Genomic DNA, 19,186 nt, shown 5'->3' on the forward strand with positions numbered 1-19,186 from the left:
AGCTTATTACAGGAAACAGTTTAAGCAGCAAATACTGACAAAGAAACACACATAATCTGTAGAAAGAGAAAATGAGGCCTCATACAGCATAAGAGTATTTTGAAAAGACATTTTATTTTGCAGTAATTAAAAAAAGTAAATCTAAGTTGCACAAATATAAAAAAGAACAACTATTAAACAAAGGAAACCTATGAAATTCAACAGCACTGCATGAAAAATATCTAACTGTGAATCCTTTTCATTCTCTCACTACCTTAAGGAATGGGAGTCACGCTATAAAAATGGCCGACAAAGCAACTAAAATGAATAAAACAGGCTAGCGCGTGTTATAAGTGCCTCTACATAAGAAATAAAAATGAACACTTGCTAAAATAATGCATATATATGATTTTTAATTAAGCTTGGATTTCAGCTTTAATATGATCAGCTGCAGTGATCATAATGAGATAGCTCATGCTTTATTACCAGTGGGCAGAAGTATAACCTTTACTTTGAACTGCTAAAGATGTTGTCACAGACATATTCACTGAAAACTAAAGATATAAAATATGTTTTCTGATCTTTTGTTCAGCCAGTTCTTTCTTCACAGATGTATTTGTTTTCTTTTATCATCAGTTGATAGTTTCATATATCAGTTGGTGGGGTTGTGCTAATTGGTGATTCTAAATTGCACATAGGCATGAATGTGAATGCAAATGGCTCTGTGAAAGACTGGCGACCTGTCCAGGGTGTAACATGCATCTTACTCTAAACCAGCTGGGATAGGCTCCAGCAGCCATGGATGAATGGATGGATTATCAATAGATATTTAATATGGAATACATTGTTCACGATAAATTTTTCTTTCTTTCCAAAGCTTCAATAGAGTCTCATCCAGGGCCAAGAATCTATAGTTTTTTAATTATTGTTATCATCAATATTGTGATATGTGGTTTAAACTAACATAAATAGAAATTTGCTGATACCTTATAGTCTTCATCACATCACACTATTATTATATCATACTTGGGACTCTCGGTAGTAATGCTCTGATTTTTCCATGAACTTGATTGGTCCACAAACACACCCATCTCTGACAGGATGGCCTCTGGAATAGGACGAGCATGACGGGACACATAGAACTTCTTCAGACTTGAATTCATAGGTGAAGGTTTATAGTCCGTGCACGACTTTCCGCTCAGACTTGGAGCGCACTGCACATCCACTTTGTAGAACAGTTGGCCGTGGTTCAGATTACAGAGATCCGCTTTAACTCCAGCAGTCAGAAGTGGCTCACATGCTCCTAATAGGTCATCATCCCACTTGTTGTCCTCATCCCAAACTTCAAATCTCAGTTTAGCTGATGAAATATCCTCTGAGCCCAGGTCGACGACCATGCCCCAGTGTGGGTTGTTGTTGTTATAAATGACAGGAGAACGCCGGACTTCCTTTTTGTTGAAAATCACCTTCACGTATCCATCTGTAGCTGTGAAGTAGTCCCCCCACAGACCAGAGGCCCGCTGTATTGTTATGATGACCCGTGCCATTCCCTTACGAGCTGGGCAGCAATCTTGGTTCACGGCAGGGTTATTGTGGCACTGGCAGATGCAGGGATCCTGTGAGTTGGTTCTAATTCCAGCCTTACAACGATCAGTGCAGTTTCTCCACAGGCCTTTCTCCAGGATGTAATGGCTAATGGCAGAGCGCAGGTTTTTTCTGACTTTGTTCGTGCTAGGTAGTAACTCATGCAGAGAGTCCAGGGAATATGACACGATGTCTGGGTTTTGTGGTAATGTGCTCAGCCATCCCTTGTAGGCTTCTGGATTTTTGTCCGCAGAGAAGAGAAGGTCTGGCTCTGTGGTATGACCACCTTTTATTTCTGTGAACCTGTGGAGGACAGAGTTGCTTGAACAGCTGCGACAGAAAGAAATCATAACAACTCTGGAGGAGTTTAACTCTGAAGCCACCAGAAACAAGGCATAATATAGCTGTTAATTATTATGGTTTAGTTAATGGAAGAACAAGTCTGACACCTCGCTGGGGTTAGAAGAGATAACAAATCAGAAATATCTGAGAAAACTTTTACATACCTGTCATTAAAGAGGCTGGAGAAGGCAGACTTACTGTCTGTCTGCTGTATATCCTTTTTGCAGTGTTTTGTTTGAGTACTTATTGTAGCTTTAATACTTGCAGACGCTTCAACTTCGAGGCACATCTGCACTTCCTCGGCACTGAGCCCCTTAAGGCTGGCCTGGCACTGTCTGATGCTGGTGACAGACTCGATACTTCCCCCCAGTTTCACCTGGAATCAAATATTCCAACACAATTTGCATGTGTTACTCAGAAATGACTGACACAATTTTGCTGTGTTTCAGGTGCACTGTTGTTATTGTGGTTCACCTTGGTGATGTAGTGGGTCCCAAAGTCATCAATGAGTTTGTAAAACTGTTGTTTGGTTTCTGCGCTGTAGGTTTTGGGAAGCTTTTTCAGAGCTTTGCGAAATTCTCTGTGCAGCTTTGGAGCACTGGACACTCTGTAGCTGATTTCAGAACAACAATTAAACATCAGAATTGCATTTCAGCATTTTTATCTTGATAAAAAAGAGACAGCGCATCAGAGTACTCGTATTCTTACCTGTAGTACTCGCAGGACATGCTGTGGCTTGCGAAGCTGTACTTGTCATTCTTGGTTTTCTCCATGGAGTAACTCGAGAGATGAGAATTGGTACCAGCCAGCATCAGTGACGCACCTTTATTCCCTGCTTGAAGATCTAGATTCACCTTCCAGTCGTTTTCAACAGAGGAGACACTGGAACTGACAAGAGACTCGCTGGATTTGTGAAGTTTGGTGGAAACTTTGGCGCTGCAGGACTGCTTTGCCCTCCAGTCCACCACTGTCAGGGGTAGCTTTTGGTTTTTGTTCTCCAGGAAAGGGTTGGCACACAGCATGCATGTTTTATCTTTACGTTTCCACTGATTCATGTCGAGCACAAAGGCTCCTTTACGTTCCATTTTGGTGATATCAAAGCCCTCCCCGGCCAAATTGGCTCCCGGAGCAAATTCTGCATCGGCGCACTGTTTTGGTGTCCCGTCTGTGCACGACTGATACGTGCAGTGAGGGAGGGACAGCAGGAGGCCAGCACAGATCCAGATGTTTACAAGAAACATGTTGTTACTGAGCTGGAAATATTCATTTAATGAGCCTGTGTCATTGAAAGCTGAAAAGGAAAAAAAAAATCAAGGTAAAAAAACAGACAAGTGAAACGGTTTTAAGCAATGGTAGAAAAGAAGATCTGAAGGCCATTTCTAACATCTTAAATCATCATACTTGTTTTCACAAGTCCATCATGGTTTTCAGCTTTGAAATTAAACACTTGAATATTTACTTCTTTTTATTTTGAATACGTTCTTCTACCTTATTTAGCACAATATTGCATTTTAATTAACTTCATTTATAGCCCACATAAGATGATGTCTTCTCAAAACAGTTAACTTTATGACTCAAACCAGTCAGCTCTTCAGTTGAGGCTACTCACCTTGTCTCATGTGTTTTCGCTGCACGCCAGCATCAGACTGAGAGCATCAGTGCCAGAATGTCGCCTTATAAAGACAAAGAAAAAAGGCTGAACATAACTGATGGTGTTACTTTGTGAGAAAAAACAAATACAAGTAGGGGGGTTTAGACTGGTCTAACAGTTGCCACAAAATGAACCTGTTATTTTTCTCATGTGGTTGTGGACACCGATCAAAGGTGAGAAGAAAACATTGTATCTGTTGCAACTCTTTTAACAGTTAACGGCTTTAAAACTAACACCAGCTCCTCAGAATGGAGAAAGGTGGGTTTGGGGCTGTGATATGAACTGAGTTAAAGAGTCTAGCTGATGAAGGTGTAATTATAATGAGTTCCAAAGATGAGGTGCAGCACAGCTTAAGGCTCGGGGACTGACAGTGTCAAGTTTGAAGTGAGGCATCAGGAAAGCAGATGAACCTGAGTGAAAGGCAGAGGAAGGGGTGCAGGGTTGAAGGAGGTTTAAAAGACATGGGGGTGCCAAGTCAGTGAGAGGTTTCAAGTCACACTGGGCAACAGTCTTGGTGCCACGTTGAGTGGAAGCTGGATGAGAATGGGAGTAATATTGTCTGTAGTCTTGGTTTGAGTGATGACGCTTGCTGCAGAGTTCTGTACCATGCGGAGCAAACTATGGCGTTATTTTGGGAGGCCAGAGAGAATGGCATTCCAGTATTCCAAAGAACAGGTGATCAAAGCATGAACTAGAAAGGAAAAGGATGAAGTCCTGAAAAGTTACAAAGATGGAGAGATCTCACTGATAGAGAGTATTCTCCAAAATGACTCAAAGACTTCTGACACTATGTGAATTTTGTACCTGATATCCATCTATAGAACACTATAGAACTTCACTTTTATTGCCAGTGGAATTTTAGCTGATTGACTGTGACCCCACTGATGATGGCCTGTAGGAAGGAGGTGAGGACAGGAGGGGGAAGTTCTGGGTTTAGTAGAATAGTACATTTGTGTGTCGTCTGCATAAAAATGTATACCAAAATGATGGACGACATCCTTTTGGTATACGTTTTTCTGTCAGTTTTCTGTCAGACAGGTAGGATGTAAACCACTTTAAGTGCTGTGTACTTATTTTCAGATGTTCTAACTAAAGAGCACTGAAGTCAAGAACGATGAAGATGGTGAGAAAGCCAGCATTGAATGTGAGCTGGAGGTCACTGGTGATTTTAACAGGAGCTGGTTCAGTACTGTGTCGAGAATGGAAACCAGACTGAAATGACTCATAAAGGTTTACTACTGATGCTACTGTATGTTCCAGAACGTTAAAGAAAAATGGGAGGTTGGAAATGGGTCGATAGTTGGTTAGGTTCAATTTTTGTAGTTATGATCGGTTACAGTGTAGGAAGATAGTCTTTGATCAAGGCAGTTGGAAGGGCATCCAGTCAGCACTCTGGACAGGTTGCCAGTTTGTTGAAGGGCTAACGCACGGACAGAAAACCATTCATACTCACATTCTTACCCACGGCCAAATTTGAATGACCAGTTAACCTAATACATGCATGGGTTCGGACTGTGGGAGGATGCCAGAGCACCCGCACAGGTGGGGAAAACACAGAAAGCCCCCATCCAGTCAATGGATTCGAACCCAGAGTCTTGTTGCAGTGGTGCTAACCAATATAACACCATGCCTCACATGTATTTGTAAGAACGAATAAATTATTACTATTCTCAACTCTAGACCAGGAATTTTACACTAAGAAACCAGCTTCAGTCTTCCGATGATATGTCGAATGTTTTTTCCGTATAACGGAATTTGTTTCCTCATACCTAGATTTATTATGATTAAAATAAATCATAATACTATTAATACCACGTCAGTAGGAATAAGAGGAACTTACTTTTTCATTATTACAGTCTTTATTTACGACAACTTATTTGCATATCCCACAATCAGAAAGAGAAAAATCAGAAAGATATATATTTTTAAATATTTCTTACTAGTGGGATCTCAAAAAAATATAAAAATAATTTGTAAATCTGTATTCAGGTTAAGAATATATTATTTTTTTAATCTACTGAAGGTAGTTCAATGAAGCAGAAAAGAACCAAAAGTTAAAAATCTGATTCTAATTTGAAACCAAAAATATTTTAAGATCAGATTTGTACCATAAAAACCATCTTTCCTTCTATCTTTGCTTTTCAAATAAAGTCAGTTGAATCATGAAAAGTGCTTCTGCAGAATTTCAGTAGCCCCAGATTTTCAGGCTCACTAATTTGGTCAGTAGCCTCAATGCATACTCTAAAGTCGAGACTACTCACCTTCTCTTGTGTACTCTTGCTTCACACCTGCATCAGACTGTGAGCATCAGTATCAGTGTACTGTGTTTTAAAGACAAACAAGAATGATTGAACATAACTAATGGGGTCGTGTTGTGGAAAAAAAAGTAGGGGGCTGGTTTAACAGTTTGTGACCACAAACTAAACCTGCTATTTGTCTCATGTGCTTGTGAACAACGGGCACAGGTGTGAAAATATTATGCTTTATTTCTTGCAACTGTTTTCCCATGTACAAAATGTTTCTCAAACCAGTATCTGATTGATATTAACTGAGAATAAGTTGGATGCAAGGTAATAGAAAACAGAATAAAATCAGTGTGAAGGTCAAGTGTTAAACAGATGTTCAGACAGAAGCGGAACTGGGTGAAACATAAAGAATTGTAATTAATAAGTCATATTGTTTCTCTCAATTCTGCATTTCGTCAGAAAAGAGTCATTGTGAAACCTGGACCACATGATTAACATCGCATGTGGCCTTCACAGAGGTGGGGTTGTAGTTGCTACATGCCACAAGGTGGTCACAGTAGAGTGGGTTGAGAGGTAAGGGGTGGTGTAAATTGTTCAGATCTTCCACGGTTCTCGATCATGAGGGCTTTACAGGACGTCACCTGCTCCTGAGAACTCAAAGTATATCCTTTAATTTTGTGCAGTAATAATAGCAAAGTTGGCCCAATGATGACAGTAGGCTGGAGGCTATCCCAGCTGTCAAAAGGCAGGATACGGCCTGGAGAGGTTGTCAGTTTGCTGCAGACAGAAAACTATTCACACCTTCAGTGGCTGTACTCAGGGGGTAGAGTAAGTCAACAGCAGGCCTAACTATCAGAAGGCTGGTCCCTGGCTGCTCCAGTCTGCATGTCAAATATCCTTGGGCAAGACATTAACCCCAGATTACCGTCTGATAATTCCATCAGAGTATGAATGCGTGTTATTGTTAGATCAAAAGCACTTAAGCGTATAGGAAAAAAGTGCTTGCATGAATGGGTGAATGAGGCATATTGTATAAAGCCATGTTCCACAATTCTCGAGAAAGTAAAGTTATCTTTCCTACTGACACAGTAATACCTATTTTCATTTTTTTTTCACAAAGTTTGTTCTACATTCTAAAATACAAGGTTGTATAACCTACTGATGATAATTATCTACATTATTTTATATTATTCTAGAATTATGCATCAGCAAACTGAGCATCATAATGTGGCATAATGGGGCAGAAGGGTGACTGAAGTGACATTGGAGATGGCATGTTTGTTGGTGCTTAAATATCCTTGAAACCCTTGGTGATGCCACAAGTCAAAAGAGATCTTTCAACAGATAGAAAGGTAAAAGTAACTTAAACACTGACTTGTTGCAATGAAGGTATGCAGAAGATAATCTATGATCTTTGAAGATCATCTGCTAACTAAGAACAGGAATCTGAGGCTACAATTCATACAGGCTAACCTCCTGCTGATGGTGTAATATCAGGATATTTTCTTGGCACACTCCAGGCACTCATCTCAAACAGGTTCCTCAAACAAGACAATGAGTTCATTGAACTGAAATGGCATCGATAGTCAGCATATTTCAATCCAAAAGAAGACCTTTGGAATGTGGTGGAATGGGAAATTTGCATCATTAATCTGCCTTTGACAAATTTGAAAAATTGTGCCATAGTATTTCATCAGTATAGACCAAATCTCTAAGGAATGCGTCACATACTTTATTGAATCTTTGTTATCAACACAGCTCTGAAGGAAAAAAGGGGTCCAACCCCAAGCAAGCAAAGTGCAAATGTTCCAATACATTTTCCATATGTATGTATGAAATATATATATATATGTACATATGTATTTATACATAACAGGACATGTGAAACATATGTAAGTATGTAACCGCAGTTCATTTTGAATGAGAAGGCACCACTCTGAGTCATGGTGCTTACCACAACAGCTATTTATGAATATGTACACACCCTTAACCTTGGTGAAAGATGCTACACAGGGTTAGGTCGCCTCGTCAGGCGTTAAAACCAGATGCAAGTAGGTTGAAAGCCACCTAGAGTGAAGCAATGGCATCCTTCCCAGCCTACATGCTGCATTAGGCCCATTTAACTTTTTCTTCTTTCGGCTGCTCGATTTACTCATTACAAACTGTTTCAACTAACATCAAGACTAAAATAAAAATTTAAAGATACCTTTTTGTCAAGTGTTGTGTGAAGTGGGCAGGATTGGAGGACCCAAAATGACAAAAAGCAGTTTTATTGCTGTACTATAGAAATACAAAACTAAACTGGAAGGTATTGGAAACTAGACAACCAGGCAGAACACACAGCTGAGAGTAAGGGATATTGGGGGGCGGGACAGACCCTAAATACAAGAGGGAATAAGGGCAAAGAGGAAACACCTGGGGAACACGGCTGGCAACAATCTAGCAGACGACACAGGGGGCCGCTAAACTGAACATGATGCACACCACCAAGTAAAACAAGAATCACGCACACTGAGACACAGACTGACAGAACCGGAGAGGGCGAGGGACAGAGAGACACACACATAGAAACACGAGTGGGAAAGTAGAGAACCAGGCAAACATGAAGACAAGCCTGATTTAATGGGGGCAAAGCTGAGGGAAGGACACAGAGACAAGACAAAGACATCAACGGGACCATATACGTACCAAGACAACCTAAACTAAGAATACTGAATAAATTCAAGAGAGTAAGCAAACTAAACTAAAAAACACAAGATACAAGGCAACTATAATGAATAAACAAGACTCAAAACTGTATTAATTGAAAACACTGGGTCAACCACCCAGGTATCCTAACACTTAACTACTTAGCGAAGCCAATTTTTCTTCACCGCATCACACTATCATACTCGGGACTCTCGGTAGTAATGCTCTGATTTTTCCATGAACTTGATTGGTCCACAAACACACCCATCTCTGACAGGATGGCCTCTGGAATAGGACGAGCATGACGGGACACATAGAACTTCTTCAGACTTGAATTCATAGGTGAAGGTTTATAGTCCGTGCACGACTTTCCGCTCAGACTTGGAGCGCACTGCACATCCACTTTGTAGAACAGTTGGCCATGGTTCATATTACAGAGATCCGCTTTAACTCCAGCAGTCAGAAGTGGCTCACATGCTCCTAATAGGTCATCATCCCACTTGTTGTCTTCATCCCAAACTTCAAATCTCAGTTTAGCTGATGAAATATCCTCTGAGCCCAGGTCGACGACCATGCCCCAGTGTGGGTTGTTGTTGTTATAAATGACAGGAGAACGCCGGACTTCTAATTTGTTGAAAATCACCTTCACGTATCCATCTGTACCGGTGGTGTGGTCGCCCCACAGACCAGAAGCCCGCTGTATTGTTATGATGACCCGTGCCATTCCCTTACGAACAGGGCAGCAATCTTGATTCACGGCAGGGTCATTGTGGCACTGGCAGACGCAGGCATCCCTTGAGTTGGTTCTAATTCCAGCCTTACAGGGATCAGTGCAGTTTCTCCACAGGCCTTTCTCCAGGATGTAATGGCTAATGGCAGAGCGCAGGTTTTTTCTGACTTTGTTCGTGCTAGGTAGTAACTCATGCAGAGAGTCCAGGGAATATGACACGATATCTGGGTTTTGTGGTAATGTGCTCAGCCATCCCTTGTAGGCTTCCGGATTTTTGTCCGCAGAGAAGAGAAGGTCTGGCTCTGTGGTATGACCACCTTTTATTTCTGTGAACCTGTGGAGGACAGAGTTGCTTGAACAGCTGCGACAGAAAGAAATCATAACAACACTGGAGGAGTCAGTCTTTAAAGAGTTTAACTCTGAAGCCACCAGAAACAAGGCATAATATACAGTGGGGCAAAAAAGTATTTAGTCAGCCACCGATTGTGCAAGTTCCCCCACTTAAAATGATGACAGAGGTCAGTAATTTGCACCAGAGGTACACTTCAACTGTGAGAGACAGAATGTGAAAAAAAATCCATGAATTCACATGGTAGGATTTGTAAAGAATTTATTCGTAAATTAGGGTGGAAAATAAGTATTTGGTCACCTCAAACAAGGAAAATCTCTGGCTCTCACAGACCTGTAACGTCTTCTGTAAGAAGCTTTTCTGTCCCCCACTCGTTACCTGTATGAATGGCACCTGTTTGAACTCATCATCTGTATAAAAGACACCTGTCCACAGCCTCAAACAGTCAGACTCCAAACTCCGCCATGGCCAAGACCAAAGAGCTTTCGAAGGACACCAGGAAAAGTATTGTAGACCTGCACCAGACTGGGAAGAGTGAATCTACAATAGGCAAGCAGCTTGGTGTGAAAAAATCAACTGTGGGAGCAATCATCAGAAAATGGAAGACATACAAGACCACTGATAATCTCCCTCGATCTGGGGCTCCACGCAAGATCTCATCCCGTGGGGTCAAAATGATCATGAGAACGGTGAGCAAAGATCCCAGAACCACACGGGGGGACCTGGTGAATGACCTGCAGAGAGCTGGGACCAAAGTAACAAAGGTCACCATCAGTAACACACTACAACGGCAGGGAATCAAATCCCGCAGTGCCAGACGTGTTCCGCTGCTGAAGCCAGTGCATGTCCAGGCCCGTCTGAAGTTTGCCAGAGAGCACATGGATGATACAGCAGAGGATTGGGAGAATGTCATGTGGTCAGATGAAACCAAAGTAGAACTTTTTGGTATAAACTCAACTCGTCGTGTTTGGAGGAAGAAGAATACTGAGTTGCATCCCAAGAACACCATACCTACTGTGAAGCATGGGGGTGGAAACATCATGCTATGGGGCTGTTTTTCTGCCAAGGGGACAGGACGACTGATCCGTGTTAAGGACAGAATGAATGGGGCCATGTATCGTGAGATTTTGAGCCAAAACCTCCTTCCATCAGTGAGAACTTTGAAGATGAAACGAGGCTGGGTCTTCCAACATGACAATGATCCAAAACACACTGCCCGGGCAACAAAGGAGTGGCTCCGTAAGAAGCATTTGAAAGTCCTGGAGTGGCCTAGCCAGTCTCCAGACCTCAACCCCATAGAAAATCTGTGGCGGGAGTTGAAAGTCCGTGTTGCTCGGCGACAGCCCCAAAACATCACTGCTCTCGAGAAGATCTGCATGGAGGAATGGGCCAAAATACCAGCTACTGTGTGTGCAAACCTGGTAAAGACCTATAGTAAACGTTTGACCTCTGTTATTGCCAACAAAGGTTATGTTACAAAGTATTGAGTTGTATTTTTGTTATTGACCAAATACTTATTTTCCACCCTGATTTACGAATAAATTCTTTACAAATCCTACCATGTGGATTCATGGATTTTTTTTTTTTTTTTCACATTCTGTCTCTCACAGTTGAAGTGTACCTCTGGTGCAAATTACTGACCTCTGTCATCATTTTAGGTGGGGGAACTTGCACAATCGGTGGCTGACTAAATACTTTTTTGCCCCACTGTAGCTGTTAATTATTATGGTTTAGTTAATGGAAGAACAAGTCTGACACCTCGCTGGGGTTAGAAGAGATAACAAATCAGAAATATCTGAGAAAACTTTTACATACCTGTCATTGAAGAGGCTGGAGAAGGCAGACTTACTGTCTGTCTGCTGTATATCCTTTTTGCAGTGTTTTGTTTGAGTACTTATTGTAGCTTTAATACTTGCAGACGCTTCAACTTCGAGGCACATCTGCACCTCCTCGGCACTGAGCCCTTGAAGGCTGGCCTGGCACTGTCTGATGCTGGTGACAGACTCGATACTTCCCCCCAGTTTCACCTGGAATCAAATAATCCAACACAATTTGCATGTGTTACTCAGAAATGACTGACACAATTTTGCTGTGTTTCAGGTGCACTGTTGTTATTGTGGTTCACCTTGGTGATGTAGTGGGTCCCAAAGTCATCAATGAGTTTGTAAAACCGTTGTTTGGTTTCTGCGCTGTAGGTTTTGGGAAGTTTTTTCAGAGCTTTGCGAAATTCTCTGTGCAGCTTTGGAGCACTGGACACTCTGTAGCTGATTTCAGAACAACAATTAAACATCAGAATTGCATTTCAGCATTTTTATCTTGATAAAAAAGAGACAGCGCATCAGAGTACTCGTATTCTTACCTGTAGTACTCGCAGGACATGCTGTGGCTTGCGAAGCTGTACTTGTCATTCTTGGTTTTCTCCATGGAGTAACTCGAGAGATGAGAATTGGTACCAGCCAGCATCAGTGACGCACCTTTATTCCCCACTTGAAGATCTAGATTCACCTTCCAGTTGTTTTCAACAGAGGAGACACTGGAACCGACAAGAGACTCGCTGGATTTGTGAAGTTTGGTGGAAACTTTGGCGCTGCAGGACTGCTTTGCTCTCCAGTCCACCACTGTCAGGGGTAGCTTTTGGTTTTTGTTCTCCAAGAAAGGGTTGGTACACAGGATGCATGTTTCATCTTTACGTTTCCACTGATTCATGTCGAGCACAAAGGCTCCTTTACGTTCCATTTTGGTGATATCAAAGCCCTCCCCGGCCAAATTGGCTCCCGGAGCAAATTCTGCATCGGCGCACTGTTTTGGTGTCCCTTCTATGCACGACTGATACGTGCAGTGAGGGAGGGACAGCAGGAGGCCAGCACAGATCCAGATGTTTACAAAAAACATGTTGTTACTGAGCTGGAAATATTTATTGAAAGCCTGTGTTATTGAAAGCTGAAAAGGAAACAATTTAAGGTGAAAAACAGAGAACTGAAGCAGTTCTGCAGTATATAGTACGTTCTGTTATTTCTAACTTCTTAAAACAACCTTCTTGTGCTTAAAGTCAATGATGGTTTTCATCTGTCAAATTAAATGCCTAAATATTCATTCTTTTTATTTTGAATACAACTGAAAATTTCAACTTCTGGGCGTCTGTATTCATAGCCCCTAGAAGGTGATCATGAGTCCAAAGACGAAGCACAGCACAGCTAACGGTCCGAGATCCATGTTTCAAACGAGGACTCATTAGAGCAGCTGAAGCTCAGCGAAAAGCACAAAGTGATGTATGGGTGAAGGAGATCCAGATGATATGGGGATGCCCATTCACTGACAGCTTTGAAGGTGAGTAGCGAAATCTTGTATTGAGCAGCAGTCTTGAGTCTACATTAAAGAATGGGAGCCTGTTAAGCTGAATGAGAATGAGTGCAATATAATCAGTAGATTTGGTTTGTTTTGTATAAATAATAAATTTTTTAACCTGAATATAGATTAAAAAAACCCCAAAAGATTTATACAAATATAATCTTTTAAAAAAAGTCTGTACAGAAGGTTATGAAGATATTATTTCAGAATCTACTGAAGGTGTTTTAACGAAGTAGAAAAGAACCAGAAGTTAAAATATTTTGGTTTCAAATTATAATCAGATTTTTAACATCAGATTTGTACCTTTAAAAAAACATTGTTACTTCTTTTTTAAAACAAAGTTGGGTAAATTTAAAGAGCATGAAAAGTGTCCCTGCAGAGCTTCAGTAACCCCAGTTTTTCAGGCTCACTAATTTGGTCATTAGCCTAAATGCATACTCTAAAGTCGAGACTACTCACCTTCTCTTGTGTGCTTTTGCTTCACAAGTGCATCAGACTGTGAACATCAGTATTAGTATACCGTTTTAAAGACAAACAAGAAAGACTGAAGATAAATGATGAGGTCATACTGTTGGAAAAAAAAGTAGGGGGCTGGTTTAACAGTTTATTACCACGAAATAAACCTGCTATTTGTCTTGTGTGTTTGTGGACACTGGCCACAGGTGAGAGGAAATGATGCTTCATTTCTTGCAACTGTTTTCCCACGTACAAAAGCTTTATCAAACTAATATCTGCTTGACATTAACTGTGAATACATTTGACACAAGGTAATAGAATAAAATCAGTGTAAAGGTCAAGTGTTAAACAGCTTTTCAGACAGAAGTGGAACTGAAGGAAACATAAGGAAATTTTTAAAAAAAAATGTCACGTTGTTCTTTCCATTGCATTTCTTCAGAAATGAGTCATAGTGAAACCTGGACCACATGATTTGCATCGCATGTGGCCTGCACAGAGGTGGGATTGTAGTTGCTACATGTCACAGGATGGCTGCAGAGGTAAGGGGTGGTGTAAATTGTTCAGATCTTCCACAGTTCTCATTAATGAGAGGTTTACAGGACATCACCTACTCCCTTCGAGTACTCCTCAGAACTCCAAGTTCGTCCTTTATCTTTGTGCAGTAATAATAGCATAGTTGGCCTGATGATGACAGTTCAGCCCTCATATAAAGTTGTCTGACAACTCAGGAGTGCAACACTTGAAACATTTTATAAGACACTGTATGCAAGTACACCTGCTGATCTGTGAAACCACTTTTACATTTCTTGGGTGATTTATACTATTTAGCTGTGGGGGTTTTTTTGTTTTGTTTTTTAAATTTTTATTCCATATTATAGGTTCATGCTTATCCTAACTGTCATGTGGCAAAAGCCAGTGTACAGCCCGGAGAGGTTACCAGTTTGTTGCAGTGCTACAAAACAGAGGGGAAACCATTTACGCTCTTATTCACACCTGCTCCATCCCCTCAGCTACAGCTGAGGGGATGGAGCAGGTCATTTGGCAGCTCCAGTCTTCATGCCAAATATCCTTGGGCAAGATACTAACCTCAAGTTAATCCTGGATGCATGCATTAAAGCATGAACTTGTGTGAATGTTAGACAGAAAGCACTTAAGCATATAGAATTAGTGGGTTTACCTATTGTTACGCCTCCTCGAGGGCAGGAGGGGGTAACACAGCAACTCCAGAAACTCAGTACAAGTGTTATATGTTGAGACAAGTTTAATGGCAGCTTTCACACAAAAAACAATGACCCAAAAAATGTGGGGGAGAAAGGGACAGTTAGGTTGCGCCAGAAAAAACACCAAAAAAGACAAAACCAAAACTTAGCTGAGCTCTTACCCTCGAAAATCTAGGAGGGAAAAAAAGTCCTAATCCTCAACTCAAAACAAGCTCAAAAATGACATGGGTGGCACCAACCAACTTACCTAATGTTTCTAACAGTAAAGATTCTACGTCAGTAAGTGTATGGGGTCTACAGACTTACCTACTCCTCTTTACTCCCACCACAACCTTCTAACAAAAGAAATGCACCAGAGAAGCTCTACACATGTGCCAAACAATTCCAAACAAGGAATAGAGACACGCCTCCAGCCACAGGTGAGTTTCCTTATCAGGGTGTGGACTCCAGGTTTGTCCATTCAAAGCCTCTTTCCCCTAATTAGCTGGAGACCCCCAAATTGACACCAGCCTGCAGTCTGTGTACCTAGGGAAATGGCGAGCAAAGGGAGAGGGAAAGAAAACATGCAAACTGCAGACACGCACCACTATCAATCAGAAATCATTCATCAAAGAGAATAATGTTTCACACATCAATAACTATTTACATTGTTTGCACAAAGTTTGTTCTGGATTTCTCTAAAATACCGGGATATATAACCTATTATTGTAATATTATTACTGAAGGATAACAGGTTTCTTCTATGTATTTAATACACTTGTTACTAGTGGCATACAAGAACAAATTGTCATTTTTAAATCTATACTCAGGCTACTAACTTTCCATATGTGCATATGATTTATTTATTTTTTACATGTCTATACATTATGGGACATGTGAACCATATATAAGTATGTAACGGCAGTTGACTTTGAGTGGGACGGCACCAAAATTGTGTCATAGTATTTCATCAGTATAGACCAAAACTCTAAGGAATGTGTCCAATACCTTGTTGAATCTTTGTTATCAACACAGTTCTGAAGGGAAAAAGGGGTCCAACCCCAAGCAAGCAAAGTGCAAAATTTTCACTACATTTTCCATATTTATTTATGAAAAATATATATACATACCGGTACGTATTTATACATAGTAGGACATGTGAACCATATGTAAGTTTGTAACCGCAGTTATATGTACACACCCTTAGCCTTGGTGCAAGATGCTACCCAGACATAGCCTCCCTAGCCAGGCGTTAAAGCCAGATGCAAGTGGGTTAAAAGCCACCTAGACTGAAGTAATGACATCAGTCTGAGCCATCAGAACTGCATGTGGCTCGTAGTGTGGGAGTCATGTTTGTTCACACTTCACTGAATAAACTGCTGTATGCCACACTGTTGCGCAAATCTTTAAGAAGGAAGCACCTCGTCATAAAGCTAAAGAGATAGTAGGACCTTGCGCAGAGTGCCTACATGTCTGCATTATGCCAATGGGCTTTTTTGACACGTAAGTTTAACTTCTTCTACTTTCAGCTGCTACCTTTCAGAGTCATTACAAGAAGTTTCAAAAACATCAAGACTAAAATAAAACTGTTGATAACTCATCGTCTTAGCGAAGCCAATTTTCTTCACCGCATCACACTATTACATCATATTTGGGACTCTCGGCAGCAACACTCTGATTTTTCCCTGAACTTGATTGGTCCACAAACACACCCATCTCTGACAGGATGGCCTCTGGAATAGGACGAGCATGACGGGACACATAGAACTTCTTCAGACTTGAATTCATAGGTGAAGGTTTATAGTCGGTGCACGACTTTCCGCTCAGACTTGGAGCGCACTGCACATCCACTTTGTAGAACAGTTGGCCGTGGTTCAGATTACAGAGATCCGCTTTAACTCCAGCAGTCAGAAGTGGCTCACATGCTCCTAACAGGTCATCATCCCACTTGTTGTCTTCATCCCAAACTTCAAATCTCAGTTTAGCTGATGAAATATCCTCTGAGCCCAGGTCGACGACCATGCCCCAGTGTGGGTTGTTGTTGTTATAAATGACAGGAGAACGCCGGACTTCTAATTTGTTGAAATTCACCTTCACGTATCCATCTGTACCGGTGGTGTGGTCGCCCCACAGACCAGAAGCCCGCTGTATTGTTATGATGACCCGTGCCATTCCCTTACGAACAGGGCAGCAATCTTGGTTCACGGCAGGGTCATTGTGGCACTGGCAGACGCAGGCATCCCTCGAGTCGGTTCTAATTCCAGCCTTACAGCGATCAGTGCAGTTTCTCCACAGGCCTTTCTCCAGGATGTAATGGCTAATGGCAGAGCGCAGGTTTTTTCTGACTTTGTTCGTGCTAGGTAGTAACTCATGCAGAGAGTCCAGGGAATATGACACGATGTCTGGGTTTTGTGGTAATGTGCTCAGCCATCCCTTGTAGGCTTCTGGATTTTTGTCCGCAGAGAAGAGAAGGTCTGTGTCTGTGGTATGACCACCTTTTATTTCTGTGAACCTGTGGAGGACAGAGTTGCTTGAACAGCTGCGACAGAAAGAAATCATAACAACTCTGGAGGAGTCAGTCTTTAAAGAGTTTAACTCTGAAGCCACCAGAAACAAGGCATAATATAGCTGTTAATTATTATGGTTTAGTTAATGGAAGAACAAGTCTGACACCTCGCTGGGGTTAGAAGAGATAACAAATCAGAAATATCTGAGAAAACTTTTACATACCTGTCATTGAAGAGGCTGGAGAAGGCAGACTTACTGTCTGTCTGCTGTATATCCTTTTTGCAGTGTTTTGCTTCAGTACTTATTTTTTTATCTTTAATACTGGCAGACGCTTCAACTTCGAGGCACATCTGCACTTCCTCGGCACTGAGCCCTTGAAGGCTGGCCTGGCACTGTCTGATGCTGGTGACAGACTCGATACTTCCCCCCAGTTTCACCTGGAATCAAATAATCCAACACAATTTGCATGTGTTACTCAGAAATGACTGACACAATTTTGCTGTGTTTCAGGTGCACTGTTGTTATTGTGGTTCACCTTGGTGATGTAGTGGGTCCCAAAGTCATCAATGAGTTTGTAAAACCGTTGTTTGGTTTCTGCGCTGTAGGTTTTGGGAAGTTTTTTCAGAGCTTTGCGAAATTCTCTGTGCAGCTTTGGAGCACTGGACACTCTGTAGCTGATTTCAGAACAACAATTAAACATCAGAATTGCATTTCAGCATTTTTATCTTGATAAAAAAGAGACAGCGCATCAGAGTACTCGTATTCTTACCTGTAGTACTCGCAGGACATGCTGTGGCTTGCGAAGCTGTACTTGTCATTCTTGGTTTTCTCCATGGAGTAACTCGAGAGATGAGAATTGGTACCACCCAGCATCAGTGACGCACTTTTACTCCCCGCTTGAAGATCTAGATTCACCTTCCAGTTGTTTTCAACAGAAGAAACGCTGGAACTGACAAGAGACTCGCTGGATTTGTGAAGTTTGGTGGAAACTTTGGCGCTGCAGGACTGCTTTGCCCTCCAGTCCACCACTGTCAGGGGTAGCTTTTGCTTTTTGTTCTCCAAGAAAGGGTTGGCACACAGCATGCATGTTTTATCTTTACGTTTCCACTGATTCATGTCGAGCACAAAGGCTCCTTTACGTTCCATTTTGGTGATATCAAAGCCCTCCCCGGCCAAATTGGCTCCCGGAGCAAATTCTGCATCGGCGCACTGTTTTGGTGTCCCGTCTGTGCACGACTGATACGTGCAGTGAGGGAGGGACAGCAGGAGGCCAGCACAGATCCAGATTTTCACGTGAAACATGTTGCTACTGAGCTGGAAATATTTATTTAATGAGCCTGTGTTATTGAAAGCTGAAAAAGAAACAATTTCAGGTAAATAAACAGACACGTGAAGCAGTTCTGTAGTATATAGTGCGTCCTGAAAGACCACATATCATTTGTGGTTAAACTCAATCACGGTTTTGATTTGTCTAAACCTGAAAGATGTCTATTAATTTTAAGATTTTTGCCATCTTATTAAGTAAAATAAGCCCCAGAATTAGATTTTTTTCCTTAGCACTTTGAAAAATCTTCAAAAAAGCTCCCCAAAATGTATCAAGCAACTCTACAGGTAAGACTACTCACTTTCTGTGTGTTCCCGCTGCACATACGCATCAGACTGTGAGCAGCAGTGTCACGATATAATCTTTTATATGCGGAGAACAAAGGATGAACACAGTGGGGTAGCAGAGGTGTGAAAAGCAAGTATGCAGGCGGTCTGAATGACACTAAGCGAACCTGTTATTTTTCTCATGTGATCATGGAAAGTATTTTAGCATGTCTTTTTCTTCTTTGTTTATCAAACTAAAATCAGCTTGACAGCAACTGAGAACAAACTGGACATGAGGTTACAAAAAAACCGACAATAACATGGTCAGTCAAAAGTGTGATCGGGTAAAAGATAAATTATTTTTAAAAAAACTCAAGCTCCTTTCTCATTTTCTTTTTTTCAGAAATTAGTCATTGTGAAACCTGCACCACATCATTTGCGACATATAGGCTGTCCAGACCAAAGAATGACTGAGTGAGAGGAAAAGAACGGTGTGAATCGTCCAGAAGCGTTTAC

General features: G+C 41.4%; 3 protein-coding genes across 3 annotated transcripts; all 3 read right to left on the minus strand.

Annotated features, from left to right (window-relative positions):
- Positions 1-157: 157 nt before the first annotated feature.
- LOC146576614 (perforin-1-like) lies at positions 158-3,528 on the minus strand. The gene is made up of 5 exons (XM_085272682.1): positions 3,515-3,528; positions 2,614-3,196; positions 2,380-2,518; positions 2,070-2,281; positions 158-1,866 (listed from the first exon to the last, which is right to left on the minus strand). Exons 1-5 carry the CDS (start codon positions 3,522-3,524, stop codon positions 984-986), a joined length of 1,827 nt encoding a protein of 608 aa, XP_085128808.1. The 5' UTR covers positions 3,525-3,528; the 3' UTR covers positions 158-983.
- A 5,143-nt stretch (positions 3,529-8,671) lies between these two features.
- LOC146576615 (perforin-1-like) lies at positions 8,672-12,461 on the minus strand. Its single transcript, XM_085272683.1, has 4 exons — positions 11,929-12,461; positions 11,695-11,833; positions 11,385-11,596; positions 8,672-9,554 (listed from the first exon to the last, which is right to left on the minus strand). Exons 1-4 carry the CDS (start codon positions 12,459-12,461, stop codon positions 8,672-8,674), a joined length of 1,767 nt encoding a protein of 588 aa, XP_085128809.1.
- Positions 12,462-13,886: 1,425 nt separating this feature from the next.
- LOC146576616 (perforin-1-like) lies at positions 13,887-18,728 on the minus strand. Its single transcript, XM_085272025.1, has 5 exons — positions 18,706-18,728; positions 17,850-18,432; positions 17,616-17,754; positions 17,303-17,517; positions 13,887-17,084 (listed from the first exon to the last, which is right to left on the minus strand). The coding sequence occupies exons 2-5, from the start codon at positions 18,380-18,382 to the stop codon at positions 16,205-16,207; spliced, it is 1,767 nt and encodes a 588-aa protein (XP_085128151.1). The 5' UTR covers positions 18,383-18,432; positions 18,706-18,728; the 3' UTR covers positions 13,887-16,204.
- Positions 18,729-19,186: the final 458 nt, after the last annotated feature.

The sequence above is a fragment of the Mchenga conophoros genome, linkage group LG4, assembly GCF_057382185.1.
Source record: "Mchenga conophoros isolate Kocher_MC1m ecotype Shallow Benthic linkage group LG4, M_conophoros_male_GT1.1, whole genome shotgun sequence".
In the NCBI taxonomy this organism is placed as follows: domain Eukaryota; kingdom Metazoa; phylum Chordata; class Actinopteri; order Cichliformes; family Cichlidae; genus Mchenga; species Mchenga conophoros.

What these genes read in the sequence shown, in the direction of transcription:
- LOC146576615 (XM_085272683.1), bottom strand. Translation starts at nt 12,461, where the DNA reads ATGTTTTTTGTAAACATCTGGATCTGTGCTGGCCTCCTGCTGTCCCTC. An exon ending in ATGTCCTGCGAGTACTACAG is followed by an intron (nt 11,834 to 11,928) that starts GTAAGAATACGA and finishes TTCTGAAATCAG; the next exon opens with CTACAGAGTGTCCAGTGCTC. An exon ending in GGACCCACTACATCACCAAG is followed by an intron (nt 11,597 to 11,694) that starts GTGAACCACAAT and finishes ATTTGATTCCAG; the next exon opens with GTGAAACTGGGGGGAAGTAT.
- LOC146576614 (XM_085272682.1), bottom strand. An exon ending in ATGTCCTGCGAGTACTACAG is followed by an intron (nt 2,519 to 2,613) that starts GTAAGAATACGA and finishes TTCTGAAATCAG; the next exon opens with CTACAGAGTGTCCAGTGCTC. An exon ending in GGACCCACTACATCACCAAG is followed by an intron (nt 2,282 to 2,379) that starts GTGAACCACAAT and finishes ATTTGATTCCAG; the next exon opens with GTGAAACTGGGGGGAAGTAT.
- LOC146576616 (XM_085272025.1), bottom strand. Translation starts at nt 18,382, where the DNA reads ATGTTTCACGTGAAAATCTGGATCTGTGCTGGCCTCCTGCTGTCCCTC. An exon ending in ATGTCCTGCGAGTACTACAG is followed by an intron (nt 17,755 to 17,849) that starts GTAAGAATACGA and finishes TTCTGAAATCAG; the next exon opens with CTACAGAGTGTCCAGTGCTC. An exon ending in TCCAGCCTCTTCAATGACAG is followed by an intron (nt 17,085 to 17,302) that starts GTATGTAAAAGT and finishes TGTCCTCCACAG; the next exon opens with GTTCACAGAAATAAAAGGTG.